General features: G+C 43.9%; 1 protein-coding gene across 9 annotated transcripts in view; it reads left to right on the top strand.

Annotated features, from left to right (window-relative positions):
• The window catches only part of PITPNM2 (phosphatidylinositol transfer protein membrane associated 2), a 141,263-nt gene that overhangs the window by 95,435 nt on the left and 18,536 nt on the right, over nt 1-27,292 (top strand). For 6 of the 9 annotated variants that reach the window (XM_054173137.1, XM_054173143.1, XM_054173136.1 and 3 more), the window contains 11 exons: nt 2,466-2,789; nt 5,763-5,858; nt 9,851-9,955; nt 10,856-10,926; nt 14,355-14,599; nt 15,122-15,311; nt 16,353-16,472; nt 16,835-17,046; nt 22,013-22,188; nt 22,592-22,762; nt 25,400-25,549. In XM_054173137.1, the coding sequence (XP_054029112.1) occupies nt 2,466-2,789; nt 5,763-5,858; nt 9,851-9,955; nt 10,856-10,926; nt 14,355-14,599; nt 15,122-15,311; nt 16,353-16,472; nt 16,835-17,046; nt 22,013-22,188; nt 22,592-22,762; nt 25,400-25,549 (1,860 nt within the window). The remainder of the gene's footprint in view (nt 1-2,465; nt 2,790-5,762; nt 5,859-9,850; nt 9,956-10,855; nt 10,927-14,354; nt 14,600-15,121; nt 15,312-16,352; nt 16,473-16,834; nt 17,047-22,012; nt 22,189-22,591; nt 22,763-25,399; nt 25,550-27,292) is intronic. The other 3 variants (XM_054173141.1, XM_054173145.1, XM_054173144.1) reach the window with 1 other exon arrangement.

The raw sequence follows: 27,292 nt of genomic DNA, 5'->3' as shown, positions 1-27,292 counted from the left end.
AGGCAAGGTAGAAGTGGATATTGTGGATGTGGAAGTCCAAAGGATGGTCATGTTGGCACAATTCTGAATTATGCAAGGGAAATAATTTTGTGGTTATCAGTGTGGATGTGATGGCAGTTTAATCTTCAATCTTTAAACTCTGCTGATTGTGAATCATAACAGGAGGTGAAGAGGCTAAAACATTCTGTAGTTCTGTAAAAAGTAATCTGATGAGGGAAATAACTCTGAATCTTGACTAAGGTTGAAAGGAATTAAATTGCCAAGGCCACTTGTGCTGCTTCCAGAAGGTCACAGTCTGCTGGCTCAAGCTTGCCTCTCCTTGAGTGCCTCTTCTTCTGAAAGTCAGGCAGAGAAATACATAAAATATTGATAGATTTAATCTTACTGTGCAAATGAAGTTCAAGTTGAGCTGGTCCATTGCCTTAGTTGCTGATCTCAATGGCTATTTCCTCCTGATAGGTTCCCTTGTGATAGCTGGTAGCCTGAAAAGCTAACCAAAAAGCAGAGCAGACAAAGTGTCCAGACCTGGAAGGAAGTAAACATACACAACTAAGTTTTTTGATGTTTAGAAACAAAAAACATAATGGCTGAAAACAAAAGGGATATTTAGGCTGAATTTCATAGAAACTGTTACAGTTGTGAGATCCAAGGTTTTCTGTACAACAGTGAAGCACATGTTGCTGGAAACACCTTAGAAACCCTGTGTCCAGTGGGACCAACCAGCTTTGGCCATGTTCCTGGAAATGAAGAGTGGCTTGCAAGGGGTGTCTTTCCTCTTGGAGGTGCTTAAACACTCTTATCTGCAGCTTCCAAAGCCTAAATGATTTTAGTGTAGCCTATTTATTGCTCTCTGTCTTGTAATAGCAGTGCTGGTGGTGTGGCCTGTGGTTTTCAGACAGGGTCCTGATCAGAATAAGAGGACAGCTCCCCTACCTGCCAAGTTTGTGGCACAGTGTGTTGCTGCTCCAGGTTTATGCATCCATAATCCCACTGGTAACAATTTCCACTGCTACTTTTGGCATGTCTTTTCTTCCTAGTACCAAGTGATAGGACAAGAAGAAATGGTCTCAAGTTGTGCCAGGGGAGGTTGAGGTTGGATATTAGAAAAAACTTCTTCACTGAAAGGGTTCTTAAATGTTTGAACAGGCTGCCCAGGGAGGTGGTTGAATCTCCGTCTCTGGAGGTGTTTAAAAGATACAGGTATTGTGCCAAGGAAAATGGTTTAGCAGCAGCCTTGATAGAGTTAAATAACGGTTGGACTTGATGATTTTAAATGTCTTTTCCAACTTTAATGAGTCTGTGATGCTATGATCTCTACCTCAGTTTCCCAGTAATTAAAGGGGGGACAATATTAATTGAATTTATTCCCCTTCTTTTTTCTTCATAAGAGCTCCTGAGGATTAGTTTGTCAGTATTTATAGAAGCTTTTAAAAGCACCATTACTGCTGTGTGCTCCCATTGGTAATAAATGGAAAGTTTGGAGCTTTGACCTGTCATGAGCTTTTAAATAATAATAACAGTGGTTGAAAATCCTGAGTGACTGTTTTAAAAGTCACTTGGTATGATGACGTTAGCCAACAAGTCAAAGTCTGGGAGGAAAGTTTCTGTTGCCTGGTTAGGAGCATCCTGTGTTGATATGGAGACAGTTCTTCCTTCAGATATGTGATACATTGAAATATTTTAAATTGGCTTTACCCACTTCATTTTTCTCATGCAGCAGAAGACAGATGGTATCTGCAAAATGAGGCATTTTTATTCCCTCCCTTACTTTGCTTTGCATGCCATTATCTCAGAAGCTTGTATTTGTGATGCTGTTTCACTGATGTATAGAAATCAAGTACAGAAACCAGGTTTCCAAGGAAAGGGAGAGACTTTAGGCTTAGCACTGCTGATGTAGGATGTGCTTCTGTCAGTTGAGGTGGGCTGTGTAGTGTTCATGGAGAACCACTTGAAACTCTCCTGGACTTAAAACTTGTTGGTGTTTTTTTGTGTGGTTGGTTTGTTTGGGTTTTTTATATATATTGGCTTTATCTTTTTTTTGTTCTTCTTCTGGGTCATGCTTCACTGCAGAGGCTGGATCCAAAAGCTGCAACTTCCTAGAATTTTACTCAAGTTGTAGTTGTGATCAGTGTGTAGCTCCTCTTTAATGGAGCAGGCAGTCACAAAGCAAAGTCCTCCATCCAGAGTTAGGAAATCCCTTCCCAAGTTAAAAGCAGTCATAGAAGACTGGGTAATTTTTGACTGTGTGGTTTCTTGCCAAGAACTGCAGAGACAAAAGTGCATGCAGTGAGCAGTTTTGCTATCCTGATGCTTGCTATATGAAGGCCCTTTTACTGCAGCTTAGAGCATTGCTGTTTTGCCACCCTTGTAGTATCCTTGCTATAATGTCTTGAGGTTTTGGGGAATGGGGCAGATGAATTGCTGCAGTTGGTGGCACTGGTGACAGGGGCGTTTTGACTTTGCAGGCTTGCGGAAGGTCATGGTCCGTGCCCATCGGCAGGCTTGGTGCTGGCAGGATGAGTGGTATGGGCTCACCATTGAGGATATCCGGCAGCTGGAGAAGGAGGCACAGTTGATGCTGGCTCAGAAGATGGCCCAGTTCTGCAGTGAAAATGATTCTGAGCAGCATGGAGTTAAAGATACTCCTGGTGAGAAGGATGTTGAAGCCAACACAGTTGCACCTGTTGACACAGAGGGTGCCACTGGTAACAGTGAAACAGCCACTGGGAGATCACTCACCAAGCAGTGGTCCACCTCTTCCAAGTCCTCACGATCTTCAAAGAGAGGAGGTAAGATGCTGATGATGCTCTCATGAACTGCATGGAGGTTGGGCTATTGGGAGGTAGGACCATGTCTCCTTGTATGGGGCACCTTCAGGATTGTGCATATTTTTCCCATGCCTTCTTTTAACCTGAAGACCTTCTCTACTGGTGTTGCAGGCTCAGTTCTCTCAGGTGATTTGATACGGGTTTGGGAATGTTTATAGTCATCCCATAAAAGTGACTCAGTGGCACATGGCAAAATTCTTGCCAATCTCAAAAGCAGAGAACTATGACAAAACAGTAGAAGAGTAAGTAGCAGCTGGCTAACGGTGTTGAGTATCAGAAGACAAAGTGGCCTAGAGTTAGTCCTTGTTACCCAAGAGTCACTGGTGGCTTTTGAAAGGCCTGGTCCTTGAGAAATGTTCCCTTTCTGGATATTTGCTTGTCTGCTGTGTCACAGAACCAACCAAGCTGTGAGTCACTGTAACTGTCTTCTTTTCCAGGAGGCACCTACAGCAGGCCCCCCATACTCCATGGCCAGGGCTATACACTGCTGCATTTAATTCTAAAGGGTATTGGGCTCCATGGGTGCTGCCATATAGCTTGTACAGTAGAGCACCCCAAGCAGCTACTGGGCAAGTTAAAGCAGATACCCCAGAAATGTAGGTGAGGGCTGCTGCCTTCCACTGGTGGTGATGTGTGGTAGCTGTTTGGAGACCAGACCTCACAGCCTGGGATTAGGTGGGACTATTGATCAAGTTTTCAGGATTTTGCTGTTAAAGCTTTCACTGTGGGTACTCTGTAAGGGCTCAGTTTTGAGTCCTGAATTCCCTCATTCACCTCCCCTTGGCAGTCACCTTTTTTTTTTTGTTTTCCCTTCTTCTTTTGCTGTATTAACTCTGCCCTTCCTCAGGCTGTTCTGTACAAAGGGGTGAATCCCCAGCAAGGCACAGACAGAAAGCTTGAACCCTCAGCAATTGCCTGTCCTCTAAGTCAGGCACAGCTGATAGTGGGGTAATAGCTCTGACAGCAAGAGGGCAAAAAAAAAAAATCATCTTGATTTTTCTGAAAACCCCAAGGGGCAGCATTTCAACCAGTACCAGTGGAAGGGGACATCTGGGTGAATGAAACTTCTCCATCTCTGATAAGCACTAAATATTGTGAGTTGAGTCTCCATTTTTATTTACCACTCCATCACTGATTTCATCATGGGGTGAATGAGAGATGAGTGGTAGTTTTACCTTGTGACGACTCACTGGAGCAAGCCCCAGGGAAGAACCTACCAGATGCTTTATAAATCATAAGATGCATAAAGATGAAAATGCTGGCTACTTTGCACCAGCATTTTATGCTGGTGTGCCCATCTCTCATTCTGCTCTTTGTTATGAGCCCACTCTTACCCCAGCATTCACTGGAAGCTGTAGTTTTCAGACCTCTCAGGATTTCACTTGAAGGCTTTTACTAGTAGCAAAGAATGAATTTCTATTAAACTGCAGAATGTCTCAGCTCTCACAAGAAAAAGTAATGAAAGAAATGAATTGTGATGTGCTGGGAAGTACGTCACGCAGATATTTTAATCCTTCTTCATGCTGGCAGCATATTAACATATGGAAGCAAAGAGGGCTGTCTCCACTTACCGCTACCTCCAGCTGAAAAAGGCAACGCCTTTTCTCTAGAAGATCTTGGTCTTTTCTATACCATCTGAGCAAGACCTCTGATGACAGCAGGACCCTTGTCACCATCCCATATGTTATTAGATGCTCTATTTTTAGCAACTATTATGCGAGTGCCTTGACGTCACTCCAGCGTGAATTAGCTCTGCTCTGCCAACCCCTTGCTTGCTGCTCCCCAAGGGGTGGGCGGTGGGGTAGTTGGGGGCTGCAGAGCTTATGCTGAGCTGCAATTAGATGACTCTGCTCGGGGTCTCCATCCTCTTTTCCTCTTGACAATCGAGTAGTAAAAGTAGAAGAATTGTACTTACATATTTAACACTGTTCCATCAATAGCATGAAAGGGCTCATGCAGCTGTCACAGTAACCAGAGCCTTTCATCCTCTTTGTGTGTGCGAAATGAGAATTTGTCACTCTCCTCAGGTTTTTGCTGTGTGAGGTGAGGTGGCTGCTGCAAGCACTTCGTGTGTGCTGTGTGACATGCGAGAGCCATCTGAGAGAGGGGAGAAACCCTCTCTCTTCTTGTGGTCTGGACAACACTCCCTGCAGCAGCCAGCTGCTCTGTAACAAGTGCAGCCAAGAAGACTTCTGGCTGGATCATTGCTAAATTATATCAGGAAAAATGAAAGAAAAAAAGCCATAATATGTTTATATTTAGCACAGGGAACTCCAGAGGGGGAAATGAGAGGGAGCGGGTAGGTGTGAGAACAGGAGAGCAAGCAGGAATCAAAAGGGCCATTGGGTTTTCTCCTGTCTCCATCAGGACAGCCACTCTGACAGCTCCCTATGAAGTAGTTGGATAGCATGTTGCTTAAATCATTCAAGTTTAAAGTTTAAATAGATCTCTAATCCAATTTGTGTGGAAGCAATTTCCTTCCAGAAAACAGATTATTTCTATCCAGGCTGCTCTGCTTAGCTACCTACCCGAAAGTTAGTGAAGCAGAGGCATGGTTTGTGTGCTGATTAGAGGCATGAAGAAAGCTTCCACTCAGCCTGCTTCCTTCCTAATTGCAAACTTTAAAACCCAGCTGATTTTTGCACGTCCTACTAACAATTATAAATAGATGCCATTCAAAATAGCATAAGGGTGATACAAGCAGCTTGCTTTAATGTAGCATCTCGCTGGCAGGTTCTACCAACAGTAAACAAACAGGATCTGTAAAGCGGCACACTGACATCACACCAGCATCATCGGGGTTTTGTGTTTTTTGATATTGCAGCAGGGAATTTTCATAGAGAACACAGGGCTCTTCCTCCAGCAAAGATCATGTTGGGAACTCTCTGTCGTGTTGGGGTAGCGTGTCGCATACGGCTGTTTTGTGTTTTCCAGCAAGCCCCTCGCGCCATAGTATCTCCGAGTGGAGGATGCAGAGCATTGCCAGGGATTCGGATGACAGCTCAGATGATGAATTCTTTGATGCACATGGTACGTGGAGCCTAAATCACCATCATTTGTTTCTGAAATGGTGGGGTAAGAGAGAGAAGGGCAAGAGGGTGGGGGGTGAGCGGGTTAGGATGCGAGACTTTCGTGCTTTCTAACCTTTGTTTCTAACCAAGGTATGTGCAGCATCGGTGCAGCTTCTTTCTGCAAGCATCCCCAGCATCGCCCGGCAGACTCTTAGATTTAACGCAGCATTTCAGATTCAGTGTGATCTGTTTGAAGGGATCTTGAACACTTGTAACCCTTTGGAGCTGTGTTTTATTTGGGGCACATGAATGTGGGTAAAATTCAGCAATACTGACTGGACAGTGGGTGTGTCCCAAACATTCTGATCCAATGTGACTGATTATTTTTCTTAATTTATTTTTTAATTGGTAGGAGGTATGATTAATTGTCCTGCCTGGGCCTGAAGAGACCCAAGTTTTCCTTTATTAACTCCTTATTCTCCCATTCCTAGAAATGCAAAAATGAATGCAACAAGGTACCAAAATCAGTCAGTGTTGATTCCAGAATTCAAGTGATTTTGATTTGTATTTATTAGGAGAAAGCTGAGTTGTTGGTTTGAATTTTCTTTTTTTCCTCTGTGTGTGTATGTGAAGAAGCCTTGTTTCACTGCACCCATTTTATATATGGTACTTAATGTGTATTTAAGCCTGAAGGACTCTGTCTCTACTGACAGCAGATGGACTCATTTCTCAGCTCAGAATGCTAATCTAAGTTAGATGCACAACATGTGCTGATGAAGTTGGTGACCTTTCTGTGAAATGCAGTTGTTAAAAGATGACACCCCAGTTCTGTAAAGCAGGATTTCACTGATGTTCAGCTAAAGTTCAGTCTAAAAAAACCTGATAGTATCATGTTTCAGAAGAGTTCTTGCATCAGATATTTAGACATGCATATCAAATTCTGGGGTAGAAATTGGGATGCTGTAGTAGAACGGTGACTTGCACAATAGCAGCTCAAATGGCCAGGATGTGTGCAAAGGAAGGGATGAATGTGTCCCTTGCCTGGAAGAAGAAGGGCCAACTTAGTTTTTAAGTGTCTCTATTTATTAACTTGTGTACCAGCTACAAAAGCTATGTAAGGGATTTATTGTAGCAATATACATACAAGAAAAGAGGAGTGAGTCATCCTAACGGCATCATTGTTATCCACCCTCTTTTTTGCCTTTTTAATTACTCAGTGATAAAACTGAGATGGAGACAGCTCTGCTTGGGATGCAGGCCTTGGGGAATCCCTGACATGCTCCTAACAGAACTGGGAAGGAGAATTAACAAAAATGAGCCTTGTGCCACAGTTTGTATCAGCACCTCTGCTACAATACTTCTAGGAGCTTGCTCACAGCAAAAGCAGCTCCTCTCCTGCTCTAGCACAGTGTGTCTTCATGTACATACATAATGTCCTCTGCAGTCCACACAGTTTGCTTTGAAAAGTCTGATGGGATTTGGGCTTATGAGTGGAAGCCTTGATGTGTGTGCCGTTCAACAGAGCCCTCTCTTCAGGAGGGTCCTCTTGTTGCCCCTTGGCCTGCAGATGATACATCCCAGCTCCAGGTCTGTGAGATGGGATGAAGCACCACTTGTAGCTCATCCTGCCAGGGAGGCCGGTGAGGTCGGTACCATGGGAACTGGCACAGATCAGGATGTGAGTCAACACCAAGAAGAGTTCCTCAGAAGTGCTTCCCATGTCTACACACACATTTCCTCGCCATGCAGTGGGCGTAACCTGAGCCCAAGGAGATTTCTTGTTGCTGGCTTCCTACTCATCCTCATTCTCTGGCATACTCTGGTAAAGATAGTGACAAATACAGTAATATCAAATATCTATCCTGTAATAAATGCTAATAATGAGAGTAATATCCCATTAGTAGATCACTTGAGGAGCAATAAGGGCTATAATTAAACCTCTCAAGGAAATAAGTTTAATATTTAGATTAAGTTGCTGGAGGAGCTTGGAGTGCAATCTTCCTCTTAATTCTCTGCCAGCATGTGTGTTGCATGCCTCTGCTTTCCACTTGCTCTGAACAGGTAGCTGCACACTCCCTTGTGCAGGGAAATGGGGATTTACTCAGGTTTTTTCCATAGCTGAAAAAGGAAAGACATGCTGATGTGAAGTTTCCAGGTTTCTCTCTTTTTCTGGTCAAGCTGTAAATAGAAACTCCTAAAAATAATAGATGTTTGCTTGCCTCTGCATTTAATCCCCTTCATATATGTATAGATTTATTTTTTTTTAAGCTCTTGCTCAGATTTGCTGAAAGGCTGAATTATATTTCATAATCTTTTTGTTCCCCATCTGAGAGTTCTTCCAACTAATTATTTTCTCAGTAACTGTACAGCAACAAGGAATCCTAGTCTGGGACTCTGAAGATTACAGCTTTTAGATCTTCAAGACATCTGTAATTACTGCTGTTACTATTACATTTCTAACTCTCTATTAAATTTACAAGCCCTAAGTTTTCAGGAAAGAAATACTGAGTGCAGAACAATAAATAAATTAGGAAGCACTTAACCTCTGTGACAGTAAAAGATACATCCTCAAAAAAAAAAAAAAAGAAGAGAAAGGAGGAAAAAACAAAAGGAACCAGTAACCCATACAAATGACAGCTTTGCAAAACTTGCATTGCTGTTGTTTGCATTCCCATGGGTTCAAGCAGGAGCCCTTTCTACCTGAACCCGCAGGAAACCAAACAAGTGTGGAAGCTGCCCAGCTTGGCTTGGGTTCATGCTCTCACCCACTAAAGGAGCCATCAGATTGCTTCTGTCTGGAGGAGCTTTGTTTTGACCTAAAGATTTTTGGGAGCCCTTTCTCAGCTCCAGACTGGTCCCCCTGTGTTCAGGCTTGGGCTGAGGGTGAGCTCAGCCTTCCAGGAGGAAAGTCTACATGTGTTAGGTAACCAAGCCCAGGCCAGCAGATACGGGGAGGTTGGGGGGGGTGGGGTGTCAGTGTGTGAGCTGTCTGGTGGGGACACTGGCATGAATTCTTCCAGTTCTGTGGCTGCTAAATGGCCTGTTTAGTGATGCCTCCACAAGGCTCAGCTACTGCTTTCCCTGTGGTGTACAGTAGCATGGATAGGCAAGACTGGACTCTGCCCATACCATGCTCTCACTGCAGTGAATTTAGCGCTCTGCAGCCCTGCAACATGTGGTGTGGGCACAAAGCATCCCTTCCAACGTTGCCCACCTGACAGCCCTCCTTTCTCCCCTAATCTGGCATAATTCCTCGGATGTCTGCTCCAGAGCCAAGGCCATTAACCTGTTTTATGTTTGAATAGTACTGCGAAGTGTTTTATGGGGTTTGTCCTCTGTATATCTCTTCCTTTTAATTGCACTTCTAGGAACATACTTTCCTGGGAACACTTTATCAACTGTAGTTGAACTAAACCAGAGGATTCAGAAGGTCCTGAGGCAGGAGGGAAACAGTACACATATGCACTCAGTGTGATCAAACAATTTTCCTCTCCCAAGGAAACCAGGCTAAAGATAACTTAGGAAGTTCACATTTTCCTCTTTATTCATGTCTTTTAGGTGTTTTGTCCTGTTAACAATGGTGACCCTTGTCACCACTTCCCCCAGAGACATCCCACAGCTTTCAAACAGGTCTAGGAGGATCCCGGTGCAAACATTGCTTTGTCCTCTCCTGTACTGGAGCATTCTGGCTGCTTTAGCATCATCAGAAAGTATGGCAAGAAAAAGAACTTGGATTTTTAATGCTACCATTGACTTTTTTTCCACACTTGAGGAGTTTTGTTTCTTAAAATCATGCAACTAGATCGTTTTGTTTACTTTTCAAAAGGCGCTTTGCTTTCTGTATAACAAAAGCTGGTGAAGTATCATGTTTTATTATGATGTAAGCCATCCAAATGTTTGTAAGATTACACAGAGTTATGAGCCCTAACTTGTATTCAAAATTCTCTTCTCTGCTCTTGTCTGTTTACATATTTGTGTGTCTGTGACTCTCCAAAAATCTGGTTTTTAAAGAGGACTTGTCTGACAATGAGGAAATGTTCCCGAAAGAAATAACCAAGTGGAATTCCAATGACCTGATGGATAAAATTGAAAGCCCTGAATGTGATGATGTCCAGGGTAACGTATTTATTTATTTATTGAAAATAAAAACTGCATGTGAGGTTTTACAGTATTGCCAGGCAACTGTTAATAGCTGCATTCTGAGAAAGGTAAAACTTGTTATCCTCATCTCACAACAGGAGAAGCTGAGACGGAGCATAAAATGACTGCCCAGTGCTGCTGAGAAAGAATCACCTAGTGGGAGCTGGGGCAGCTCTTGATTCTCTTTGATTTTCCCAGTTGGTTAGGCTCCTTTGTGCTCCAGCCAGGATTCTCTTGTATAATGAGGAAATATTCCAGCTCTGTCTTGAATGACTCAAATTTCTCCTGCCTCTTCTTTGCTTTCTCTCTCCATCCTTTTTGTTCTTGCCTGTATCTGCCTCGGTTTTATTTTCTGCTCATCATTAGGAAGTTTTGAAAGGAAGCTGGCTCCTCAGCCAGATCGATTCATGTAGCAGCATGGGGGAAGATGACACTTAGGCTTTCTGGTACAAAGTCGGTCTGTGTAGGCACAGATGTATGAACGCATCACATCTCTGCTCCCCCAGCATACTTCAAGCAATTCCTTTTATTTTCCCACAAACCAATCATTTCTGACAATTGTGCAGGGTTTTCCCACTGATGGCATCCCTAATAAAGCAATGATACTGGATCACTGTAATGAGAGAAGAGCTCAATAATGTCCTCCCTGCTTGCCAAGGGTAGGAGAAACTGATGGAAAATAAGTGACCCAGCACTGCCCAGGCTTCTGAGGTGGAAGGAGGCAGGAGGGATGGAGAGGGCAACTTGATGAAATAATTATGGAGATGTGAGACAGAAGAGGCTGCGAGGCATTGGTGCAAATAGTGTTTTTATGGAAGAATGTCTTTGTCAAACCGAATCTTGCAGCTCTGACAGTTTAAACCTCTGTCCTTCTAGGTGACTTGTATCATGAGACATCAGCGGAGTACCATGTCGGCTCCAGTGTGGAGAGGCTCAGCATCATTGAAGTAAGTGCTTTGGTTTCTTCTCAGGGAATCCTAGGTTGCTGGAATATGTCCTTGTGGGGTAAATGGGGTAAAGGGCTGTGAGCAATATCTCTTTGTTGTTCTGAGCCACACCAGCATGCTGTGTATTTCATGGCTAGGTGTACAGGATTACTTCACCTGTCTTGTGAACATCACACAGAAAATGCTCTGTGGTTTGCAGGCGGTGTCAGGTATCCAGCTGGAAAAAAACACTAATCCTCTGGGGATAACTGCAGCCTAATAGCTGCTTGGTGGAGCTGTCTTGGTAATGCTGAACAAGATGATGTGGACATGGGAGCACGACAGCCACTTTACAGTAGCACCAAGGTGCAAGCTGCAGTGGTACAAGTGACATAGCTTGGCTTTGGAGCTGCTCAGGGTCTTGTTTGGAAACAGGTTATAGCATAGCCTGTGTCAGTGCTCTGGATAAAATAAAAGTAACACAGACTCCCTCTGGCTTTCTAGACTCGTGTGTACTTGCTTTTGCACTTCAGCGGGATAGTGCATCTTGGGGTTGCTGTGCTTACCCTTAAAGCATCTACTTCTCTCTGCTGCAGAGATGATGTCACTGCTTGCAGAGTGCCTAAGTCATGTCATAGTCTCTCAAAGACCATAAGCATGCTTTTGTCATTATTCTGTGTGCTAGTCTGTAAGTTCGTGGTGGTTTGGCTGTTTTGTAATAGACTGAGAACTCAAGGGCCACGGGGAGAGTGGATGGCTAGGGACAGGACCTGCTCCAGCCACCTCAAGATAAGCAAATCATAGCCCTAGGATGTCTTTCAGAGCTCAAGGCAGTGTGGAGAACTTGTCATCTTCTTCAGAGGACTGTACAAACTCAACCCCCTCCTGTTTCTGCCTTCATTTCAGAAAAAGAACAGACTTCAAAGTAAGATGAAAAAGACAGTTATTTGGAGTTGTTTGCAGTCTCCTAAAATGTACAGGATTTCAAGCCACCATTGCTGTAATTTTCAGGTTAAGAGCCTCCATCATAGAATGGTAGGGGTTGACAGGGACCTCTGGACATCATCTAGTCCACCCCCCTGCTGATGAAGGTTCACCTAGATCAGGTTGCACAGGAATGTGTCCAGGTGGGTTTTGAAAGTCTCCAGAGAAGACAACGCCACAACCTCTCTGGGCAGCCTGTTCCAGTGCTCCATCACCTTCAAAGGAAATAAGTTTCTCCTTAAGTTCAAGTGAAATCAACCAAACAATCATCACAAAAAGGTGGTTCGGGAATCAGATATCTTAAGAGACTCCAGATCTTGAAAGAAAGATGTAAATAGCCACCTCTGCCCTTAAACTGATTAGCAGTTGTTTGCTTGTTCCCCACTTCCTCCAAGAGCAGAGGTTAATGAACTGAAAGAGAAAGGTGCTTCCAAATGATTGCTGATGAACTTCTGAATGGCCTGAGCTTGGTGACTCATGTTGCTCTCTAAATGAAAGCAGAAGTAAAGCTGGGGTGCTGAGAGTGCTCCTCCCATCCTTTAGCTAAGCAAACGTTCACTTTTCAGGCGCTGCAAACTGGAATCAGAGAAGGTTTAAAGAGCAGGCATTAGTACAGTGTAATAGTGCTAAATAATTAAAGGCCATTCTTATGCAGGAGGTCTGAAAAACCTTTATTACAGATTTGGATGTGAATGTTAATACTTCTGGTGGGCTGTGTATTAAGACATACTTTAATGTAACCTGGTAAAAATGTAAGCTAGTTGTTAGGTTGCTAATGTGTGCCAGGGCATGCTTTCCTCCCACCAGCAGGTTTGTCAGGGACTCACTTGCTGCTCAAGGGACAACAGGTGACTAAAGATGCTAAAATTAGAAGAATTTGCCAAATGGAAAATACTGCTGCCCTTCACACCCCCTGCTAATGGTTATTTCTCTGCCTCAATGGGGAGTTGAGAACTCAGGATGTTCTCGAATATTGTCTCTGCTAGCACAAAGTGATAAGGCACAGAAGGGAGGATCAGTACCTGCCTTCATGTGTGGTGGTGTTGGGGCGGGGACTTTGAGTCTGTGTGGGAGCTGTAAACACTGAAAGCCCTGTAGTGAATAGATACTAAAAGTGCTGTAATATATGACCAGTACAAATGGATGCTCTTGTACCCACTCATGGAGCATCAAGATTGGGTTTAAAGCTGTTCTGGCAGGGAACTTCATGATAACCCATTCTGGAGATCAGATACAATTCCCTCCTTCCCCTAAACTACAACCTCTCTGTTTATGCAAGGAATTAATTCAACATAATAAAACCTGCACATCCAAATAAAAGCCTCTACTGTGCTGATGCAGCAGTCTCTCAGCCAGATGTTGGCCACACCTTGGGTCAAGGGGTCTTGAAGTTCTTTATTTTCAGCTCCTCTTTTGCAATAGTAGAAACATCTGAAGTCTTACTTATAATTTCTGTCCTAGGCATACAAGATACAATGACTGATCTATTCCTACAACTTCCCCAGAAACTTGTCCCTTGCTGACCTACTTGGTCTCTCTTTGTTAATTTTGCTGAACATGTTTTATTGTCAACTGCTGCAGCTGAGCTCAGCACCCCAGCAGAAGGCAAACCCCATCTCTCATTGCTTCGTTTTTCCACCCTAATGCACACCAGTGATGTCTTTGCTGCTGCCATATTTTACCTGGTTAGTTTTATGCAGGTCTTTTCCTTTACTTTCAGCATTCCTTCTGCTTAGGACAGTCAGTTCTGCTGAGGCTGTGGAGGGGATTGGATGTGGCACTTGGAGCCATGGTTTAGTTGTCAGGAGGTGCTGGGTGACAGATTGGACTTGATGACCTCTGAGGTCTTTTCCAACCTTGTTGATTCTGTGATTCTATGATTCTATGCATTTGTGCCTGCACGTGGGTAGGATAAGAGACCTGGAAGGAGTAGTCAGATTCTCATACCTCATGTGTTTCAGGGTTTCCAGTCTACATTTACTCAGGATCAATTTACTCTTGTGCTTGCACCTGCTCTACCCTTTGACTTAAAGTGCCTCTCTTCCCTCTCTTGCTTGCCTTACTCATCTCCACTGTGTTGGAGAGCAGCCATTTCCTCCTCGGGTAACTTTGTGAAGAAAATCAAGCTGAACTCTTCTATTCTTGCTCAGAAAGTCTCCATGTTTCTTGTCTTTCTGTAGTCCTTCTCACACTGCAGTTGTCTTTGTGTGTGGATGGCCCAAACGGGACTCTTCTCTCTTCTAGACAAGGGCTAATACTGTTTCTGCTGGAAATACCGTGCTTCACAGATTGTTCTTTGCCTCATCCCTGACCAGACTTGGTATGGGTAGTGCATTTATTGTATGCACCATGTTGTGCATTTAAAGAAGAAAAGGGGATTAAACTTGTATAAAATGCATTTGGACCAAATAAAACCTCTTTGCAAAATAAGCTTTTCTACCATGATCTCTTTCATTCGCACCTAGGATGAATCAGTGCAACCATTAATGCAGCCAAGTAAAATCCATGTCCTCCTCTTGGTACTCCATGGCGGGAACATCCTGGACTCAGGAAGTGGTGACCAGAGCTCTAAGCAAGGGGATGTCAACACCATCACAACAGTGTTTGACACAGTGATGAGGGTCCATTACCCAGCTGCTCTTGGACACATTGCCATCAGGCTAGTCCCTTGCCCAGCCATCTGCTCCGAAGCATTTTCGCTGGTGTCCAGGTAAGTTGATGCTGCTTTGCCACAGAGAGACATATATAAAATTTCACCCTTGGGTTTGTTTGTTTTCTTCTTTTCTTTTTAATTTGCTTTCCTGAAATGTTCTGCATGTAATACTGAAAGCCCTGACCATGTTTTGAGGATGCACTTACTAATATACCGGTGAGGCACTCAGTCTTGAGTTCATACTTTTCAGTGAATACAGTAATCATGCAGCAGGAGTCCCAAGATTGATTTATTCTAATTAATCCAATAAATACTAAGGCTTTGATTCCTTGTCTGAGGGTTGTTCTGTCAATGGAAGTATGTTGTCCTTGAAGATTTACATTTGATGGGAGGAAAAGATTTATTAAGTTCTCACCCATTCACAGAGAAATAAATGGCCTTTCTGTCTTGAGGCTGTTTTTAATGAACTGCAATACTGACTGTACTGTCTGCAAATGGTTTTCCCCACTCTCTTTGTTAGGCTGAATAAGTCCAATGTTTTTTCTCCTAAATAATTCCAATGTCTCCTGCCTTGTCCAGCCTCAGCCCCTACAGTTATGATGAAGGCTGCCTATCCAACAGTCAGGATCACATTCCCCTTGCTGCACTCCCTCTGCTAGCAACCTCATCCCCGCAGTACCAAGAAGCAGTAGCCACAGTCATCGTCAGAGCCAACCAGGCCTACAGTGAGTTCATCAGATCCCAGGAGGGCATGTCATTCAATGGCCAGGTGAGCCATCAGCTGGTTATAGCTGCAGTGAAAGGAAGAGGGAGTGAAGCAATTTCCTTCTGAAGCTCTCTTTTCCATTAATCTCTCAGGAGGATTGGAAACATGACAGTGTTGAGCCACACTAAGAAAGTGTTGTACTTCCATTTATTTCTTTCAGAGAGAGAGAGATTATTGTGTATGTTCTGTTTTGAACCTTTGGGATTCAAAGCAAAGTCTGAGCTGGTGCTCAGAAGCAAGGTTACAAAGCTGTGAAGTTAATCAATTTTCAGCATGACACACCTTTCCAAAGCAAGAATGCTACCTTGTGTTACTAAACATGATGTCTTCTCCCATTGCACACCAAAGTTGTTTAAGCATTCCTGTCTTTAAAGAACCTTCAGCAGATTGTGCTGGAGTTGTCACAGAAATGGATTTTGTGGTTTGGTTTTTGTTGTGTTTTGGTTATGTTTGAGATTCTGCAGCTGCTGCATCCTGTAAGAGACCACGACTGAGCCTCACACTTCTATGAGCAAAGTGACTCTCTAGCCCCACGAGGTTTGAGCTATTGGTCTAGCCATCACGTTGCACTGCTGTAGTATGATTTATCCACCCTGGGCTTCTTCACAAACAGCCCTCTCCTACCAAGGGGTGTCAGTCCTGTATTGTGTCTGTCTGCTCAACACCCTGGAGGCAGGACAATGTTAGCTCCTCAGTAACCCTAAACAGAGGGCAGAAGCACAGGGCAGCTTGCCTGAGGGTAGCACTGACAGCAGGCAAGGAAGGAATCAAGTTTGGTTTTCTGAGGCTGGAGTTAGTGCCTGTGTTGCTTTCATTTCACCTCAGGCTGGTGGGAACAGCCAGGACACATTAGCTGTGTTTGCTAACTAGAGTCTGCAGGGGATGAGTAGCATGTTCATTGACTGAATAGTTTTACTGATGAAAGCACTGGGCATCCTGTTTCTGCAGCTTTCCTAGGTATAATCCAGCATATAAAGTGTCTGCGCTGAACTGAAGTCAAAGGCCTTTGTTTTCCTCTTCCCCTGCTCCTGTTGCCTTTCTCAGGTCTGCTTGGTAGGTGACTGTGTTGGAGGAATCCTGGGATTTGATGCCTTATGCTACAGCAATCAGACTGTGTCCGAGAGCCAGAACAGTAGTCGACGAGGAAGTGTTGTGAGTGTCCAGGTAATGATGGCTCCCAGTGTCTACTGGGAATAGGTCTGCCCACACCACCTCCATAGCCCCTGCTTTCAGTAAGGATATTTTCATGAAACAACAAAAACTTTATTCCTTGTCAGTGGCAAACGTGCCTTAAAGTGCATATATGTCTCAATTTGGGTGCTTTGGTTCTGAACAGGGATGCAAAATATCACCCACATCTGCTTCACCCCACGGCCTTAGGATGTGATTCGGGTGGTTTGATCTGAGATACTGTATTGCCTTCAACTCGATCCTGAAGTAGATGGGGAAAGGAGGATGGAGAAGGTTATAATTTAGGTGTATTCCTGATTCAGATGAGTGCTAAATCCATAAATTTCAAATCCCAGGATACCGACCTCCTGTCTCCTGGAATAACAGTGAACAACAGCTATTGTTCCAGTGGCTCTAATCTGGAAGCCAGCAAACAGCTTAGCAGGAGCAATATTGATATTCCCCGTAGCAACGGAGAAGATCCAAAGAAGCAGCTGCCACGGAAAAGGAGCGATTCATCAACCTACGAACTGGACACGATAAAGCAGCATCAGGCCTTTCTTTCAAGGTAAGATCTTGAAGCAATGGAACCAGCAGTGGTGTAGAGCTGATATTGGTTCATCTGTGAAACCCAAATGTTGCTTTGTCATTCTGTGATAAGCAAAGTGAAGTGTTTTGTTTAGATTAAAGTGGTATAGATTTCTCTCGCTGAGTGGCAGTGAGAGAATCCACCTGCTCCACTGCATCTATATTATGCTGGCAAGAAGCCCTTCATCCTGTTGCTTGATGGGTGAGGCAGGCAGGTGACTGCTGATTTTCTGTGCTGTAGTGCAGGCTGGAGGTTAGAAAGCAGATTCATGTGAGTGAGGAACGTGAAGCAGAACTGGGAATCCAGTGCTGTATTAATGCCAGAGCAGCTCTGAAAGCAGATTTTGAGTTGGCTGGCCTGTTCTTGGGGAAAGTAGGCATGAGACAAGTATCCTGTCATTTTGGCTCAGTTTATGAGTGAGTTGTGCTGCCCTTTCCTGTCACAGGAGCAGAATCACTCTGGTGGCAGAATGCTCTGGATGAGAGATCCCGAACCCTGGCTGGCTGATGGGACAGCCTTCAGCTGCACATGAAGATTGTTGTGTCTGTGTGGCTTTTTGACAAAGCAACCCAAGTTCCCTGTATGGAGCAGGGCCAGGGTATAGTATTCTGTCCCCTGCTAGGGCTTCTCAGTTATACTAAGGTCATGTTTCAGATTTGTTACTCACTGTCAAAGCCCCCAGTATCACATTGCTAAGCTTCTTCAAATGGACTTTCCAAAACATATCTGTTAACCAATGAAATTTTTATAGCAGTCTCTCCATTGCTGCTGATCAGTCAAGGATTACTTCTGTAAGCCCAGAGGCTTTCTTCTATCTGAATCATCTTCTTCAGCCTATGGAACTGGAGAGCCCATACCTTTTCCTCCTGCAAGTCTGGAGGAACTGCAACATCCTCTTAATCCCTCTTTCTTTGTGTCCCAGGTACTGGGGATCAAGGTCTTCACACCAGCAAACCAGTATCTGCATTGCAGCTGTGTCCAAGGTGGTTCCTTTTGCGCTGTGTCAAGCTGAAGCTTGTCCTGTGCTTCTCCCCTCCTTCACTACTTGCAATTGTTGCTTCAGCACAGGGACTCATGTGCCCTACCATGTCAGGAGCCCTTTTATCAAAGATTCATAGGAGAAAGTCTCACAGTGAATGTTGGTGCACAGAGATCCTATATTCAGAAACACAGTTACATTTACAAAAACCACAATAAGATGCTTAGCTATTTCCAGCAGGTTAATAAAAGGCAATCAGTCTCTTGTTCTTACCTTATCAAAACAGCCTCCTGTATTGCAGGAGAAAATATGAGTCATGCAAAAATGTGCTCTTTCTCCTCCTTGTTATTGACCTCAGGGGCACAGTCTCAGCTAAGGAAAGCGCGCTGGCATCTTGATGTAGTTTTACAACAGGTTGAGAATAAGTACTGGGCCTGCTGTGGATAATGGATTGCACAGTTTGTCATTTCAAATAGCTTTGTCCTGGTCCTTCCTGCTCCATCTCCAACTGATTGTTCCTTCTCTCAAGACAAAGCACTTGGGAGTTCCTGGCAAGGTCTGTTGATGTTCAATGCACTGATGGATTGGTGCATCTTCTTTTAGAGTTTTATACCTTTTTTAAATCTTTATATCTTGGGTCAAAAATGAGTCTCTTCCCCCAGCTCAAGGGCAGGATTCTCTCAGGGAAAGGGGCAGGCTGACACTGCTGTATCAGCTCTCTACACCTCTTCTGCTCCGTTCCCTGGTGCAGGGAGACTGAGGTGCAGTGAATCACATCTTCCCCTCCTGCATGACTTCAGGGTGTTACTGCCAGCCCTGGACCTTGTGCTTACAGCCCTCATTACTGAGCAGACAGTCATCAGCAGAATGCCCCTTCAGCCTCTGTCATGAAGTAATGATTTTCCCATATGAAAACCAAGTCCTGATGTGACGTGGCTTCGTGCAGGAGATTGGCAGAACAGAGCCAAGTTTTCCTAATGGGCTCAGCAGACGGGCAGCCTGGCGTACGGGGGCTTTTCTGTCCATACTGATGGCAGGTTTCAGCTTGTGCCAAAGACACTCATTTTTATTCATGTATCAGACCTACCCGCTTCGCTGGGATAATGCCCAGCAAGCCAGAGCAGCATCTGGAGATTACAATCACACATTTATTTTTAAATTCAGTCCTTCTGCACAACTACATTATTTCTGGCTGTGCTGTACTTGTATTATTGTAAATGAGTTGATTTGCTTCTGAAATCCATAAGCTCTTGTTTAATTAATGCACACAGTACATCTGCTGCTTTTTAAAAGGAGAACAGGGCACTGTAGGTTGCTTGGAGCATGACAGATTCTGAGTTCCCCTTGGCTCTCATTTCTTTTGATTGCTAAAAAGGCTATCAAATTCACAGTGAAAGGAGAGAAGCTGTTCAAATTGCTTAGTGGTATGAGTGCTCTCATTCTCTTCCATTCACCACCACGAGATGCTGTAGGAAGATGGGGGGAATGCACCAATACCCCCTTGCACCCATCCTCTCACAACACCTCTGCCATCAGGACAGTCTTTCCTTTTGAGCCTTTGTTTGAATCACATTTGCTGTCATCCTGTCTTCAGCAAAACTGAGCATGTTCTGAGTAACTTTGTATTCCTCACACGCAGCGAACTTAATGCATCGCAGTCCTGTCAGCTCAAATAATTGTGGCTTCTCTGAAGGTGGCTCCTTCTTAAATGTGCTTCAGCGCCGCACGTCGTGGCAGCCTGTGATCTCGGGGAAGCTCCTTCACAAAAACGGGAGCGTGCTCACTTTAGCTGTCACTGCTGCAACCTCCTGTTCTGCTGGCTTTTGACATCACTGTTTTGACTTCCCCTCATATGTATGTCTGGCATAAGTAAGCTTGTCATTTCCCTGCAGTCGGTAACTGGGAGAAGAGTGCCGTGTGTGTGCGTGCACCTCGAGAGGATACATGACTGCGGCAGGAGAAGGGAGTTACAGAATCCTCTGGGAGTGGCATTTGGCAGAGATGCTGTCTCTGGGGTGATGTGTTGTTTGTCAAAGCAGGAAAATGAAGTCCAAGTGAAATCTGCTTTTCTTGTCAAATATCATGTCTAATCACGTCTCAGACATTAGGAAGAAGTTCTTTACTGTGAGGGTGGTGGAACTCTGGAACAGGTTGCCCAGGGAGGTGGTGGAGGCCCCATCCTTCAAGACATTCAAGGTCAGGCTTGATGGTGCTCTGAGCAACCTGGTTTATCATATCATAGAATGGTTTGGGTTGGGATGAACCTTAAAGGTCGTCTAGTTCCAACCCTCATCTGCCCATGGGCAGGAACACCTTCCACTAGAGCTGGTTGCTCAAGGCCTTGTCCAACCTGGCCTTGAATGCTTCCAAGGAGGAGGGGGCCTGGTTGAGGATGTCACTGCTTACTGCAGGGTGGTTGGACTGGATGACATTTCAAAGGTCCCTTCCAAACCAGTGCATTCTACATTTCTATGATCTGAGTATTTGCAGCTGCTCAGTTACTGAACAGCTGTCCCAGAGGAGAAGCAACTGCTCCAGTGCTACAGATGGTGAGGAGTGAGCAGCCCTATTTCCATGAGCACAGCAGTGCTGGGATGTTGCTGCCCAGCCAGGCAGTCAGCATGCTGCCTTCAGAAGTGGCCTTGATGAGCAAGTGCTATTGCACATGGAAACACTGCAAGTACTGGTGACCACCTGGGATTTTGACTTGGGGCCACAGAGCTGGCACAAACATGTTGCATTTGCATCATCCCTGACTCCAGGGCTGCCTTCTGAATCTGTGGAACCTGGAAGGCAAAAGAAATTGCAGCTTATTGCTTTTGGCTAGTAACAGAAGAATCTCTGAAGCCCTGTGTGAACCAGGTTATTAGTGTTACACATCTGTCACATCCCTGTCTAATCCCAGATCTAGACTGCAAAGATTTGCGTGTCATCATAACATGGGGGTGGACTCCTGGGATTTTCATCTAAGAGTTCCTGCTGCTTCTTCCTCAGTGGGATATGTGAATTTAAATCTCTCTGTTAAACCTGCGTATGGCCCAGGCTGTGCTGCACACGGGATGGATTTTGCAAAGATTTGATACCTGAAGGAGGAGGGAAAAGCGAGATGTGGTTTAGATCATTATTCCTGTCCTGATCCTGTTTAGATCATTATACTGTCACCTGGAGTTGTTTGAGGTTGAAAGGTAGTTTGATAATAATTCAACAGACATGGCCTTATGGGCAGAAGTGGGAGAGTCCCGGGTGCATGGCAAATAGAATGTGCCACATGGCCATAGAATTAGTTACCCCCCAATCCCATTCCCAGTGAATGCCACACGCTTGCATGAAAGTTATGGTGCCAGCTTGGTGCGCAAGGGTATCAGAAGCCCTCCTGCAGATGTTGATCATTCTTTTTCTCTTTCCCCTCCCATTCTCTTTTTTTCCTTTTCAATCCTGTAACATTTATCCAACTACTACCATGAAGAAGAAATGGGTAAGCACAGCTTTCTGTAGCATTTGAGAACAAGGTGATAGAAGGAACTCAAATGTTGACAGCCAGAAAGCATAGCAGTAATGTGTCCTGGAGTGAAGCACTGTAAACCTGCTCTTTGCCTGCTACTCTAGTCGTTTTGGCTTGCTGGTTATTTTATCTTGCAAATGACTATCCTACTGAGATTCTGATTCCTCAAAGAAAGGAAAAGAAAACAAAAAACCAACATTTTGAGGAGATAGGAGTGTGTAAATTAACCCACTTGAAGCTTGCATTTGTTCAGTCTAAATGTGTCAATGTAACGGTGGTTATCTGGGGGGATGTTTTACTGGAGAGTAAAACTACAGCCATGAGGCATGGTGGGTTGATTGGCACAGTCCCTTCACTAAAGAGATATTTTATTCACTGTCAATCACTAATATGGCCTTCAATTATGAAGTAATTATGGATAATTAAGAATTATGCATAACATTTTGACTCTGTTCTTGTCCCAGTTTACATTCTAGTGTTCTGAGAAATGACCCGGGATCCAGGCGATCTAGCAGCTCTACCATGTTGGATGGAGGAAATATTGGAAAGTTTGAATTTGAGATCACTGACTTCTTCCTCTTTGGTTCTCCCTTGGGTTTGGTTCTTGCACTGCGGAAAACTGTCATTCCAGCTCTTGACAGTAAGTCCTGATGTAAAGTGCTGAGCTCGCTTAGTGGATGATGTCAGCACCTCCTGCTGCAAATGCAGTAATTTGATGAGACAAACTGAGAAAACCCAAACATTAGATATAATATTTATTGCACCATAAGGAAGCAGATCACTGTGTGCTCTAGCCAGTGCTGATTATACAAGTTATTTGCAATGTACTTCCAAATGTTAAGAATACTGAGCAGTTCTGGAGTCTATAAATATGGTAATAAATTGTTTTGTTTGACTAAATGGGATGATGAGGGAGATGATAATTTCTCAGCACTTTCTTTTGGTTAAAAGTTGTCCTTTTTACAAACAAATATTTACATTATTCTAAGAAATAATCTTCTGATATTTGAGTTTGTTGTTTTTCCTTTTCTCTGTCTTTTTAGTCTTTCAGCTCAGACCAGCTTGTCAGCAGGTCTATAACCTGTTCCACCCTGCAGACCCATCTGCATCACGCCTTGAACCTCTTTTGGAGAGGAAGTTCTACCTTTTGCCCCCCTTTAATATTCCCCGTTACCAGAGGTTCCCCCTGGGTGATGGCAATTCTGCTGTGCTGGGTAAGTCACTCTGGGTCCACAGTAGCTCTCTAAAGAGTTACATCTACATTTTATATCAAATTTTCAAAGTAATTTGGAATGACAAGGAAGAGACTTTGCCCTATAAAACTAGCCTTATTCTCAATTTACTAGAAAAGTAGTTTGTACCAACCAAATTAGTGCCTTGTGACCCATATGGCCTTCATTTGTCACACAAAGACCATCACCTGCTGAGAGTCATGCTGTGATGACCCCTCTGTGAAGCTCCCTGTTTTACACCTAAGCTGGTGTTTGGGATAGGGACTGAATGAAACATGATTAACTTGGCAGAGTTTAGGACTTTGATGTTTGGAGGGCCAGAGAGGACTGGAAGGAGCAGAATCAAGATGAGATAATGAGATGACTTACTTGTTTGCTTCCTGTGCTTTTTCATGGGACAGGCTACTGCAGATCAGTGGGCTGGTGACAGTGCCTTGTCCTTGCCCCCTTGTCAATGAGACACTTTGTCTTCTTGGATACCTAGAATTCCTCTGCCATCAGTGGCCTCTGCACTTTCTTTACCCCCTTGTAGTTGTAATAGAGTCTAAAATGGCTGTGTGCATGATGCCCTTTTGCCTTACTGGGCTGCATTTGAAACAGCTGTGTCTTGACTATGCCCTGCCTCTGCTCCCATTACATCAGTACTCCTGCAGTTGACATAATAAGAGAAATTAGGTATTTCTTACCACCTTCACCTCACTTCTGTGCCTAGACTCTCATGGTCTGTTGCCATCTCAGTGCAGACTCTCACTGCAAGGAGAAGGGAAGGTCACCACTGTGCAAAACGAAATTTGACCTTTCTGCTTCAAGTAGTTTTGGTTCCCTGTAGGGTCAGGGCTTTGGTGCAGGAAGAACAATTGCACTGTAATATTCCCCTTGCTAGAGGTTGTTAGTCAATGGCTACTTGAAGTCAGCATTGCAACCAAGAGTCACTGCTACAAAACTAGACTTAAAAACATACAAGAGATCATGCTGGCAAACCGGAGTAGAATAGCAAAGCCACCAGCTGAAGAAAGGACATTGGGATTTGGTTAGGTTTTTTTTTCCCAAGAGCTCTGGTAGTTTTCCATTTGTTTAATATGTGAATCATCCAGGACTAAATAAAGAGAAATATGTATCTAGAGCTGAATAATTTTGATGATACTCTACATCATTTTTAAATTGAAAATCCAAAGCAACCATCTCCTATGTAGGTGTCTTTAAAGATTGTATTGCCATTACTGAATCTGGAGGTCTGATGTGATAAATGGGCATAAACTAAACCCCTTGTTTAATAAAGTGAATAAAATACTTTCAGCAGGCCTCACTCACTTGTCAAATTTAGCAAAGATCTTGCTGCAACACTTTTAAAAAATGCATCCACCCACAATTACATTTGTACCCAGTCCCCCAGCTCAGGGAATCTATAGCAACTTGAAAAGCAGTTTGCTTTTTGGGTGTATTCTAGGTATCAGCTGCAAGTGGCTTCTTAAAAAAAAATAAATTAAAATCCCAAGTAGTTTGCCATCTTCCTCTAAAATACATTTCAAATCCCCTGTTCTCACTGAAGCCAAAGATAGAAGTCCATTGACACAGGGCAGCCTGCGTTCTGGTTGTCATTCTGTACAGCAGCAGAGATCTTATTGGTTTGCTGTGCCTCCCTAGACCTTTGAGTTTGCTGTGTTTAGAGAGAGGCTTGCTATGTGATGGAGAGGAGTTAAACAGCAATCAGCTCAACTATGAGAAGGGCAGAGTGATTTCAAAACCCTCTCCCGGTTTGAGCCTAGTTATTTTAAGAGATGCTGCTCTGTCTTGATGAATAAAACTGACAAAAAAGCAGCTTTAAATTCTCCTGTAAGACAAAACCTCTTCATTTCCTTATCATGAAGTAACAGGCTCTTCCTTTCCATTAGAGTCACGATTTCAGAGTGCTGATTTACACAGGAGGAGTGTTCTAACCATGACTTGCAAAGCTGCTACTGGTTAGTGTTCACTGTAAGGCGCTCCAGAAAAGTTAATTGCTGCTCTAATTAAGCTGTGTGATTTGATGATCACAAAAAAATTCAGGTGCTCAGTTCTAATTAGTTATGTACAAAGCTGTAATACTGCTCATGCATATTTCCTCATGCAGATAGCTGGCTTTTTTTGGTTTAGGTTATGATTCAGAAAGTTCCTTAAACCTTCGGTTTTGATTTTGTTTTCATTTTCCCATCTGTACTAAATGTTGGGTTCTGTTTCATTACAACCAATTTGCAGAGTGAAATCAGATTTACATCCCTGTTTTGTACTGTGTAGGCTGAGCCTGATTCAAGTAAATCTCCCCTTACAGCGTACTATTTTCCCCTCATAGTAAAAGGATTTCTGTGGAACTGCTGGGCATTCAAGGATTTGGCTCACTGGTTAAGAGGACTCCCTTTTGTTGTTGAAATGCCATCGTTGTGCTCTCCTCTTCTACCAGTTAATCTCTTTGATGTGGGTCTATTTGGAAAGCCACCTGTGTTTTGTTTCTTTTATTCAATTTGAAGGTTGTCTTTTCATAGTTGAAGTGCTCAGTTGTAACTGTTTGTATGTTAACACTTTGTGGTCGCATGTCTGTTCTTTGTCCTTCTGTTTTGTTTTTTTTCCCCCATCTGCTTCTAGTTGAGACAATCCAGAACAATCCCATCCTTCTCATGGAAAGTAGCCCTCTGGGTGCTCTCCAGCACCAGGACAGCTTCATGGAAACAAGTATCCCCGTTCCTGTACTGAATTGGCAAGATGTTTCCAATAAAAGTGCTGGTTTTGCTGAGTGTGTGTAATCTACACTTTTGTATTGTCTGTGTTGTTGGGTACTTGGGGTGCTTTTTGGAGATCATACTGTTGCCTCCTGGAGTTGAAAACTTCATGCTGTATCTCAGGGTGTGCCACATGAAATAACCACTTGGGATGGGTCTGGGAGACCCATCATGAAAAAAAAACAAGTTGAGATTACAAACGTGGCCCCATTCTGGTGTTCATGCCAGAAGGGAAGTCTGCTGCCCTGTACTCACTGTTGTCCATCTGTGGTGGCTGTGCTGCTGGAAAGAGGCTTTGGCACAGAAAGACAGAGTCCCTGGGTGGCCCTGTTCACATGCAGGATCCCCAGGGAAATGGTTGGTTGTCTGCAGTGTGCAGCTCCCAGCAGTCACCCATGCTGCACCATGGCCAGAAGTCTAATGTCTGTGTCAGACCAGATTCTGACCACTTGAGTATTTTGTGCCTGAACAGTCCTTGTGGCTCTGCTGAATACAGTGACTGAGGCTTTCAGCCCCCACGGTGGTTATACGTGTTGGCTTTTGAAAATTAATTTCTCAATTCTGCCTTACAAGCAAATTTTGATGCATTTGGTTTTGCCTTATTTTCCATCCTAAATGCTGCATGGCCTGATTTATTCTGGTTGTGGCTGGTGCTACATCTGCAATTTTAATGCGACTTGACTTTGAGTTTTTTTTCTTCCCCATGTGTCTTACTTGCCCCTTCTTCCCCCTTTTTTCAGTGTTGTGCATTGAGAGCTTTGGTTCTGCTGCCTGGTTGTCTTTAACAAGCTGATCCTTGCTGTTTATGAGCAGTCCAGTGTGTTATGTGGTCATACAGGATGGCAACAGTGCTGACTATTCCAGACAGTCTCTGCCTTTGTCTTTTGAAGATGTAGATGATTTTCAGGTATGCAGTTGCCATGTTGCCTGTGCTGTGATGTTCTGTAACAAAGCTGAGAGGAAGGATCTGGCACTATTAATTAATCACTTTGGAGATCACTAATGAAATGCCATTTAACTGTCAGCTGATATTTCCTTCTATCAGGTCAGAGCTTTTAGAAGCTTCTCTGCTCTTTACCTTGTGTACCAAGAGCACAGTGTGGCCAAGCAGTGCTTGGCTTGACTGTACCAAGTGCTGAATCCCTGTTCAGCCACAGGACTGCAGGAAATTTCCAGAATCATAAAAACTTAAGGACAAAAATAAATCTGTGTTGCTGTTGATCCCAGGGTAGCAACTGCAGAGTGCCCAGCGCTGACCAGTGACTCCAGCACAGGCAGGGTCTGGCCTGTGCTGATCAGCTGGCTGGCTTTCCTGTTTTGTTTTAATTTTTTTTTATATTTATTGAACTTGACACATTTTTGATTGCTTTCAGTGTTTTCTGCTTTGGTGCCACAGCTCAGCCTGCAAACAGCACATATTGAAATCTGCCACAGATACCCCAAGGACGGAATGCAGTGCCAGCAGTACATTAAGGTGATGGCCCAGTGCTGTTCACTTAGTAGGAAACAATTAGTAAGAACAGTGACAAACGAGTCCATAAATGAAAAGGCACAGGACTAAAATGAGTATTAAAGATCCACAGGTAGGCAGAAAGAAAGTGATTTTGCTTCTTATGTCACCTCTCTTGAGTTAAAGCTGTTATTGCACTGGCCCAATGTGCACACACTGCAGTTCATGCAGCTACAGGTACTGTGCTGGGAGAGGAGGTGCTCAGGGCACCACTCAAGCCAAGTCTCCTTTTCCTGAGGCTTCTTTTTT

This window comes from Dryobates pubescens, chromosome 25, assembly GCF_014839835.1.
Source record: "Dryobates pubescens isolate bDryPub1 chromosome 25, bDryPub1.pri, whole genome shotgun sequence".
Taxonomy (NCBI): Eukaryota; Metazoa; Chordata; class Aves; order Piciformes; family Picidae; genus Dryobates; species Dryobates pubescens.
This window is presented reverse-complemented; position numbering and strand designations above follow the sequence as displayed.